Below are 9,671 nucleotides of genomic sequence, written 5' to 3' on the forward strand. Positions count from 1 at the left end.
CTCTACCCTTTAATCTGGAATATGCATTTCAATATGTTTCAATATAGGCTGACCTTAACATAAGTCAATACTCCATTCTTCCAGTGATAAGTCAAAAAAAGGGCAGATATTTGCCTAACTGGATTTTACAAACACTTAAAGATATATATGAATAGCAAATTGTCTACCCATAATATTTTAGTTTTTTTTTTTTTTTTTGAGACAGAGTCTCACTCTGTCACCCAGGATGGAGTGCAGTGGTGCAATCTCAGCTCACTACAACCTCTGCCTCCTGATTCTCGTGCCTCAGCCTCCTGAGTAGCTGGAATTACAGGTGCATGCCACCACGCCCACCTAATTTCTGTAATTTTTAGTAGAGCCAGGCTTTTGCCATGTTGGTCAGGCTGGTCTCAAACTCCTGACCTCAAGTGATTTACCCTGCCTCAGCCTGCCAGAGTTCTAGGATTATAGGCACGAGCCACAGCATCTAGCCAATATTTTAGTAATTTAAATATATTTTAGATTTAAAATCATGTTAACATAATAAATGGATTTAGAAGCGCTGTTTTTCCCACTTCACATTTCATTTTCACACTGATTCAATCTTCACATGTACCTAGCAATCAGTATCTGTGCCATCATTAGATCCATTTTTTCAATCAGCACACGTCATCTTTCTTCCATCTAGTATGTTTGAGTCACAGCAATGTTTTGAATCCATGCATGATGCTGTCCCTGAAAATTCTACACCAAGCATCAACTACACAATCAGATTCTTCATGTGTCCTGTATGTGTATAATCACAAACTCCACGTCACCACTTCGTGTTCTGACTTAAGTGATCTTAATTTAAAAGGTCTATTTACAACTATATGCAACATCAATTTATTCAAATTTGTCACCTTTTAAAAGAAGCTGACTCAATCAAAGGACCTCTGTAAGCATGCAAAAATGTATGCATCTGAGGTTTTTCAGAGTAATGTCTCCTCCAAATTGTACTCTACTTCAAAATAAATTAACTGAGAGCGCCCATTAGAAAAGTCTTCAAGGTCTTAAATATAGGGTAATTCTCTCTTCTCTGAAGGAAAATTCTGAGGGAAAAACCTTCAGTTGTATTGGGTATAACTTTACTGATATGAAAATATGTTTATAATATATTGGTAAGTGAAAAAAGTAGGTAGATTACATAACAATATATAAGCTATCAACCCACATTAAAAACACACACGCAGACACACAGAGACCTCACAAATATAGGAAAAATATTCACCTGGTATTTGCAAATATTCTACATTAAACAAAAATAATTTTGCAACAAGAAAAAAACTCTAAAGTTAACTATAGTGTTTTCTGAAAGTCACCAGTGCCTTACTATAGTTCATCTTTACCTTAGATTTATCTGTATGCAATCTCTCTTCTATATGCTACATATTTCCAGTAGAAGGGATCTGGATGCACTGGTGATGTGAAAACTGCATGAAAATAAAGTACATAGCTCACATGCTATTTGGATCTTTTGTATATATGAAAGTGACACTGCAAAATGTGTAAGACCTGACCTGTTCCCTAAGAGATCACTGCAATCTAAACTATGTAGGACCACTGTAACATTACCAACTGGATCATCTGTAGCCTGAGAGCTCACACCACTCCAAGCACTTTCTTCTAGAGCAAAACATTAATTATTGTAAGGTCTTGACTTTTCCTTAACATTTAAAAATCAACTTTATTGATGCATAATGTACATACTATAAAACGTACTCACGTGAAATGTGTGCTTTTTGAGTTCTGACCGACTGTAAACAAGCACTAATGTGCTTCCTGTTCATACAGATAGACTGGGAGTCGTTTTTAAGTAGATAAAGACTTTAAAAAATCCTTTTGGCCGGGCGCGGTGGCTCAAGCCTGTAATCCCAGCACTTTGGGAGGCCGAGGCGGGTGGATCACGAGGTCAAGAGATCGAGACCATCCTGGTCAACATGGTGAAACCCCGTCTCTACTAATACAAAAAATTAGCTGGGCACGGTGGCGCGTGCCTGTAATCCCAGCTACTCAGGAGGCTGAGGCAGGAGAATTGCCTGAACCCAGGAGGCGGAGGTTGCGGTGAGCCGAGATCGCGCCATTGCACTCCAGCCTGGGTATCAAGAGCGAAACTCCGTCTCAAAAAAAAAAAAAAAAAAAAAAAAAAAAAAAAAAAAAATCCTTTTACTACAATTTTGTGATGAGAATGTGCTCCTTAATTAGATCCCTAGATATCCAATCTTTCACTGTAGCTGTTTTTCTAAGAGTGGTGCTAGAAAGTAGAGAGCAAAACGAGACTTCTTGACCTGTAAGGCATGAGAACAGAACTTTTTCCTGTATTACAAACTGATCTACTGGTGGGAACTGAGCCCATCAGCACATTAGCTTCAGTTGTAACCAAGAAGCATATTTATTTTAATGTAATTACAAATTACATTGTATCCTTTCTATTTCATAAATTTGTATCGTGCCTTCAGGGCATTTCTGGAGAGTCCTCCAAGAATACGAACATTTCCTCAATGCTCTGTTTTGTGACCAAGACCATCGATCTGCAAGACATGGACTACAAATCACGTAACATCAGGACATAATATAGTGAATTACACTCAAACGTATGCTCACGGACTTGTCACTTTAGTACTCTAACCGCATGTGCTAACAAGCCACAGAACACTAAAACAAACCACATGGGTAATGTTCTTAGACCTGCCTGTACCTGTGCCTCATTCTCTACGAATTTACGACCAGTTCTTTGAGTACGAACTTAAGACCACTCGTAAATAAGACACCAAAATGGGATGCTGTCAGGAAGGTCAAGGAAAGTACGGGAGAAGTGGAAGCCCACACCTGAGCTCTTCTGGTTGGTGACGGGCTTGCCTTCCTGGGGCACGGCGTGCTGGAACACATGCTGCGCGCGCTGCACCGTGGCCCGCTTCAGACAGATGTCCAGCAGGTCGTGGGTGGTCCCGACATTCTGGGCAAGTACGAACTGGGGGTCGGAATTCAGTTTCTTTATCAGAGCAGCTACCTTCTCCGAATTCAGTCCTGTTGGGAAACCAAACGGGATTTCAACGCCAAAAAGACCGGGGGAAACGGCTGATCTGGGGCTCCCGCATCCCAGATCTAACTTCGTAAGCGCATCCTGAGGTGCCCGCTGCAGCGAGGAAGCCCAGGAGCAGCGTCCTTCTCCAAGGCGATGTCTCCCTCCAGGCCCCTCCAGGCCGCTCCAGCTTGCCCCGAAAGCTCCCTCCCCGCCATCGCCCCGGGTCCCAGCCCCCAGCCTTCCCCGCCGACGGGCCTCACGAGGTCCGCGGAGCTCCTCCAGAGAGGACCACGGCGGCGCCTCACCTGCGCTGCTCATGGCGCCCACGCTGCCCGGCGGGGTAACGGTAGCTTCCAGGGTCCTCGGGCGAGCGCCGGGTTTGCGCTGCGGCTAGCTGCCTAGGTGGCCCGACCTGCCTCTTATACCCGGAGCGCCGGAAGAAGGAAACCGGCTCGGCTGCGGCGGCGAGGAGTCTGAGGCCGGGAGAAACGGGGTCCGCGGAGGGACAAAACTCCCCCCTCGCGTTGCTGAGTCAGCGCCGTCGGGGCTAGCCCCGCCCGGGGGAGGGCCGACGGGGGCGGCCTAGCTGACGCGCTAGGTCGGCCCGCGCCCGGAGGCCGAGGCCGCGCCTGCAGCCGCGCACGACCACGCCACTGCCCTGCGCGCCTGGGCGGCGCCGAAGCGCTATTCCCCTGGGTTCCAGCCTCCGGGCCGCGCGGGCGCCTTGCTGCTATCAGGCCCGCTCCGGGAGGGAGGCTGACGGGTTCCCTACGGGCCCAGGCCCCGAGTACTCACGCTAGCATAGTGGAAGCGTCCCTAGGAAGCCTTGTGAGAAGCCAAAAGGGGGCTTGAGGCGGGAAGGAGATGCTGAGAGGTCCCGTAATTAAGCGTCGGGCTTAGGACGGGTTGACTTGTCACAATAAATGCACCCGAAGGCTCTTCTTACTGTAGGCTTCGTTTGCTGACCAATCACTGCATTTTCAATGGCCACTTGTTGCTTGGATTCTCATCAGAAGCAAATAATTCTTTGAGGGGAAGTTGGAGCCAAGACTTTCCCACCCACTCCAAAGCTACCACCAGAGTTCTACAAATAGGCATGTGCTCATTTCAAGAACACTACCCTTCTGGTCTTCACGGAGTCCACGAGTGTCTCCTGTGTAGTCCAGCATGTCCTGTTGGGTTTAACTCAGGAGGATGACAGTGGTCAGCCTTAAGCATCAATATTGTTTCACCGGATTCTCTACAAAACCTCTAACTGATGCTCCCCCTCTAGGCTTTCAAGATAACTCAGCAGTTTTCCAAAGTTTTGAGATTGTAAAAACCTTGTTTTTGTTGATTCTGTTTTTCACGCCCTGAAATCTCAGCCCTTAGTGAGATGTTGGGATAGAACCCACAGAGGGTAAAACTAAAAACAGTGAAACCCTGTATCTGCTATTCAAAACAATGAGTGTGTGTGTGTGTGTGTGTGTGTGTGTGTAACCTAGAATCTAGGTCTTCTTAGATTGAAAATCATCACAGGAACTCTGATATCTGGAAAAATCCATACTCAGGCACCAATAAGTCATTTGAGAAATTACGGTTTCCATGTCCCTAGAGAGACTCAGATAAAAATTGGGGTTATATCATAGCAACTATTTTAAGTGGGCCCATCAACCATCTATTTTTTCAATATCTGAAGAAGAAGGGGCTGAAAATTATACAGAATGATGTTCAAGCATCCTGCCCAATTCAAATCAAATTTTTATTAAGTATCTACCATGCAGTAGGCACTGGACAAGCTGCTGAAGATAGAGACAGATAAAGCTTAATCTTGCCCTTAAGAAACTCAATGTAGTAGGAAAGAGACGCAAAACAATTTTTAGACTATCTGTACTAGCATACCAATAGCTCTGTAGACTAGAAGCAATGAAGAGAGCACTGTCGAGCACTGTCAATTAGGACCAGAGGGTACCTGAAAATACAAGTGACAAGAGAGCATGATCTTAAAGAGTGGATGAGATTTTTACAAGTCAAAGAACAGGAGAAGGGCATCCAAGGCACCAGCGAAAGCACAGAGAATAAAATCATGTTCAAGAAAGGGTGCACGTATTCTGATGTGGGTAAGAGCAAGCAGTGTGTCGGGAGCAGAGGCAAGGTGTAGGACTGGAAAAGTTTCATAGGTTTGGGCCAAGATATAAAGAGTTTTATATGCCACACCTGAGCATCTGGACTTTATCTTATGGTTAATTAGAAGACAAAATGGGTTGTGAGACAAAGGAAAAATATGCTCATTTCTGTGTAAAAGAAGAAATCTGGTGGCAATGGGGAGAGCGATTTGGATGGCAGAGGCTCTGGAGATAGGGAAACTGGTTAGAAGGTTCTTCTAGTCGTCAGCTTGGGAGAAGACAAAAGCCTTAAATGGTGGAAAGGGAAGAGGCATCAATAATCTTGAAGTTGTCAGCTGAATAAGAGGATGGAAGGTGGGTCATTAACCAAGAGAAGGCATACAGAAAGATAGGCGTTAAGTATGCAAGCACGTAGATCTGAACTGAGTTTGGGCCATGACAAAGTTAGGATGTCCACAGGACACCCAGGAAGAGAAGTTCAGGAGGTAGATGAAAAGATGTCTGGAGATTGGGTAAGATACCTATAGGTTCAAACTGGAACCATGAAAGTCAACAGGGTACAGAAAGAGGATAGAGCAAGAAAGAGATGAAGACCACAGATAGTGCCCTGAGCTGCAATATGCAGTTGCACAGGGTGTTCATGGCACAAGGGCACCAGGCTGAGCGTGGTGAGTAGGGACTGAAATGCAGTCCAGGCTCTGCTTGCCAAGCCATGCACCAGAGGATGATGCACCTTTCACTAGTTCTTTTTTTTTTGAGACAGTCTTGCTCTGTTGCCCAGGCTGGGGTGCAGTGGCATGATCTCAGCTCACTGCAACCCCCACCTCCTGGGTTCAAGCAATTTTCTTGCCTCAGCCTCCTGAGTAGCTGGGATTACAGGCGTGCACCACCATGCCTGACTAATTTTTATATTTTTAATAGAGACGGGGTTTAACTATGTTAGCCAGGCTGGTCTCGAACTCCCGACATCATGATCTGCCCACATTGGCCTCTCAAAGTGCTACAGGTGTGAGCTACTACACCTGGCTTCTTTCACTACTTCTTATAAGGATGCCATATGGGGGTAACATTATCTCTGAAAATGATAATGTTTAAAGTATGGGTAAAGACAGAGGAGCCAGCAGAAATATAAAGAGCAGTCAGAGAAGTAGGAGAGCTGGGGAGTTATGTCCTGGAATCCCAGGAAGGCAGGAAGAGGATAGTGAATTCAACTAAAAGCTGCAGAAAATCAAGTAAGATTGGTTTTGGCAACTGGGTTAGAGGCAACCTTAGAGAGGGCAGTTTTAGTGGAAGGGCAGCATGGGCAGAAGCAACATTGCAGTGAGTTGAGAGGGAGGTAAATATTAGGGAAGCTCTTTGGGGAGAAAGGGTAAATTTATGTCTACTGGAGGATGAGAGGAAGGAACCAGTAAAGATGAGAGATTAAATACATGTCAGAGAGGATGCAATTCCAAGAGTAAGAGCTCAGGAGGAGATGGAATCACTGGGGAGGGTGGAGGGGACCAGTTTTACAGCTATTGCCACCCTTTCCATGCTGGTGATTACATTTCTCCACCCCATGCCCATAGATTCCTATCATCATCTCTTTGCCAGCCTCCTGTTCTGTCCCCATCATCAGGGTGGCACCCATATTACCAGCTTTCCACCCAGCAATTTACACCCAGGTACTCAGCCCCTATATGGGCATGGCGAGGAAGTACGGAATGAAACTGGTTTTCCCAGTGGGTTGCCCCCAAATGACCCACCCAGGAAGACATTTCTTCAAGAAGAGAATTATTATGCTCTATCCCTCTTATTCCAGCCAGAAGAGATGTTGTACAGCCCAGTGGCACCTTGTGAGACAAAGCAACCAAAAACAGAATTCTAGTATGAATTCCATAGTATTTGAAAAGAAAATATTGCCTGTAATCCCAGCACTTTGGGAGGCTGGGGTGGAAGGATTGCTGCCTCAAGTTAAAGGCCAGGAGTTGAAGACCAGTCTGGGAAACATAGTAAAACCCCACCACTACAAAAAAAAAAGAGAGAAATATTTTTTAAAATTAGCTGAATGTGGTAGCAGACACTTTCAAACCTAGCTACTCTGGAGGCTGACATGGGAGGATCACTTGAGCCCAGCAGTTTGAGGCTGCAGTGAGTTATGATCACACTGCTATACTCCAGCCTAGGCGACAGAGTGAGACTCTGTCTCTAAAAAGAAAATCTTTATAAATCCTGTGAAGCAGCACCATCTGCCACTGCAGATACACCTTCTGCCTGTTGCTTCCATGCAACTCTACCAAGTTAAAGCAAATAAGGCCAGTCTCAAGGCAAATTGTTCACCCTTTGTGCCCTCCTTTGCTGTTCACCAGTCTTCGACATATGTTTGTCAACTACTTCTATTTCGATAGAAAAAAACAGGATTTTATGTTGAATACAATCTAGACTAGAATCTAACACAAATGTACTCCAATTCTATGCAACTTATTCATATTTAAGTGTTGTCTCACTAACTTCAAGATTTGCCTTGAAGGTCAGGAAACGTCCTTATATTTCACCAGATCTGATAGTCAACTTCAGAGTTCACGTATTGGTAGCCTATTGGAACAAGTTCAGCTTCAAGATGTTTTGTTTGGTCTGCGTGGTAATTTAAAATTTTTGAGCTAGCCAGGGGCAGTGAGTGGTTCATGCCTGGAATCGCAGCACTTTGGGAGGCTGAGGCAGGCAGGATGCCCAGGAGTTTGAGACCAGCCTGAGCAACATGGCAAAACCCTGTGTCCATAAAATATACAAAAATTAGCCAGTGTAATGGTGTGCACCTAGTCCAAGCTACTTGGGAATCTGAGGTGGAAGGGTTGCTTCAGTTTGGGAGGTTGAGGCTGCAGTGAGTTGTGATCATGCCACTGCCCTCCAGCCTGGGTGACAGAGCAAGACCCTGTCTCAAAATAATTTTTTTTTGAGACAATATTTAGAATTAGGAAGTTTAGAATACAAGTCTGGGTAGCTGGTTTCTCTTTAAAATATTGTTTTGGCTGGGTGCAGTGGCTCATGCCTGTAATCCTAGCACTTTAGGAGGTTGAGTAGGCAGATCACTTTAATCCAAGAGTTCAAGACCAGCCTGGGCAACCTGGTGAAACTGATAGTGACAGAAGGCAGTCAAATGCCTGGGCAGATAGGGGACAGTCCCTGGTGAACTCCCTTCAAGCCAAATATACTTTAAAGCCTGAAAGCCAAGCTACAAGTCTTGGATAAATCCATGGACTGGATTGAGAACCCCACTTCCTATTTGGCATGCTTTCCTCTGTTTGAGCCCCATCCTTTACCTAATTTATATATACCTACCCTTCCCTAATTGGTTTTTTACACTATCGTGCCCACCTTTGAGTGGTGCCTTTGTTTTAGCCTTTTTTGCCATACCCACAAATCAATCAGCACACCCTGCCCCATTCTGAGCCCATAAAAGCCCCAGACCCAGCCACAATGGGAGAGACACCACCTTCAGGTGGGGGACCATCCTCGCATTCCCTCTCCACTGAGAGGTATTTCATTATTCAATAAAACTCTTCTCCACCCTCTTCATCCTTTGATTTTCAGTGTGGTCTCATTCTTCTTGGATGTTGGACAAGAACTCGGGACCTCACTGAATGCAAGTACAAAAAGGCAGTAACACTGTAGCCCTCTGCCTCCCACCCCCATTGGCACCTGGCAACTGCCCCACACCATGGCAGGGCCGGGCCAGCCCCAGAGCCATGGTCCAGAGCAGGGCAATGGGACTGACAGAACTGTTAATACACTCCCGTTTTTTGGGCTGTGGACGATGGGACTAAAAGAGCTTTTAGCATGCTGTAACACCCCTTCTGGGGATTCAGGGTCACAGGCTTCCCTGTTTGGGTGCCACTACGTTCCCCTTGTCTGGATGCCAGAGTCCACCACAGGAGTCTCTTGAGACACATCTGGTCCAACCACAAGCCCCACATGGAGCCTGCTCCTATGCCAGCACTTGGAGAGGCTGGCCAGACCCTGCACTCGCTCACCCACACACCTCTTCCCACTAGGGGCTGAGTGTGCAGCTGTGGTGCCTGTGGGATCTGTGCCAGAGCACAAACCAGGCACACTGAGTGGTCAGGGTGCCTCCTGCACTGAACTTAGTGCCAAGCAAGGCCTGGGCAGGGGCATCACTGGCCAGAGGTCTCTGGCTGGCAAAGTGGCTGAGAAAAATCCTGTGTCAAAACCCCATCTCTTCCAAAAACACAAACATTAGCCAGGTGTGGTGGTGTGTGTCTACAGTCCCAGCTACTTGGAAGGTTGATGTGGGAGGATGGTTTGAGCCCGGGAAGCAGAGGTTGCAGTGAGCAGAGATTTCTCCACTGCACCACAGCCTGGGCAACAGAGCCAAACCCTGTCTCAAAAACAAAAAAACAAAAATGTTGTTTTCCCATGGTAGTCATTTCTGCATCAAAGGAGGAAAAGAAGTCTTACACTTATTGCCTATGGATATTTGTTATCCATAGGACTTATTGCCTATAAAAATCAGGCATTTTTCAACC

At 45.9% G+C, this 9,671-nt stretch overlaps 1 protein-coding gene across 2 annotated transcripts in view; it reads right to left on the reverse strand.

Annotated features, from left to right (window-relative positions):
• The window catches only part of BLMH (bleomycin hydrolase), a 44,654-nt gene extending 41,168 nt beyond the window's left edge, over positions 1-3,486 (reverse strand). The window contains exons 1-2 of one of the 2 annotated variants that reach the window (XM_012449291.2): positions 3,349-3,486; positions 2,848-3,045 (exon numbers count right to left, since the gene is read on the reverse strand). In XM_012449291.2, coding sequence (XP_012304714.1) covers positions 2,848-3,045; positions 3,349-3,361 — 211 coding nt within the window. In that variant the 5' untranslated portion in view covers positions 3,362-3,486. Of the gene's footprint in view, positions 1-2,847; positions 3,046-3,303 lie in introns of both variants that reach the window. The other variant, XM_012449290.3, reaches the window with a different exon arrangement.
• Between the last annotated feature and the right edge of the window lie 6,185 nt (positions 3,487-9,671).

This window comes from Aotus nancymaae, unplaced genomic scaffold (genome assembly GCF_030222135.1).
Source record: "Aotus nancymaae isolate 86718 unplaced genomic scaffold, 86718_ANA_hifiasm-v0.15.2.pri h1tg000072l, whole genome shotgun sequence".
Classification (NCBI taxonomy): domain Eukaryota; kingdom Metazoa; phylum Chordata; class Mammalia; order Primates; family Aotidae; genus Aotus; species Aotus nancymaae.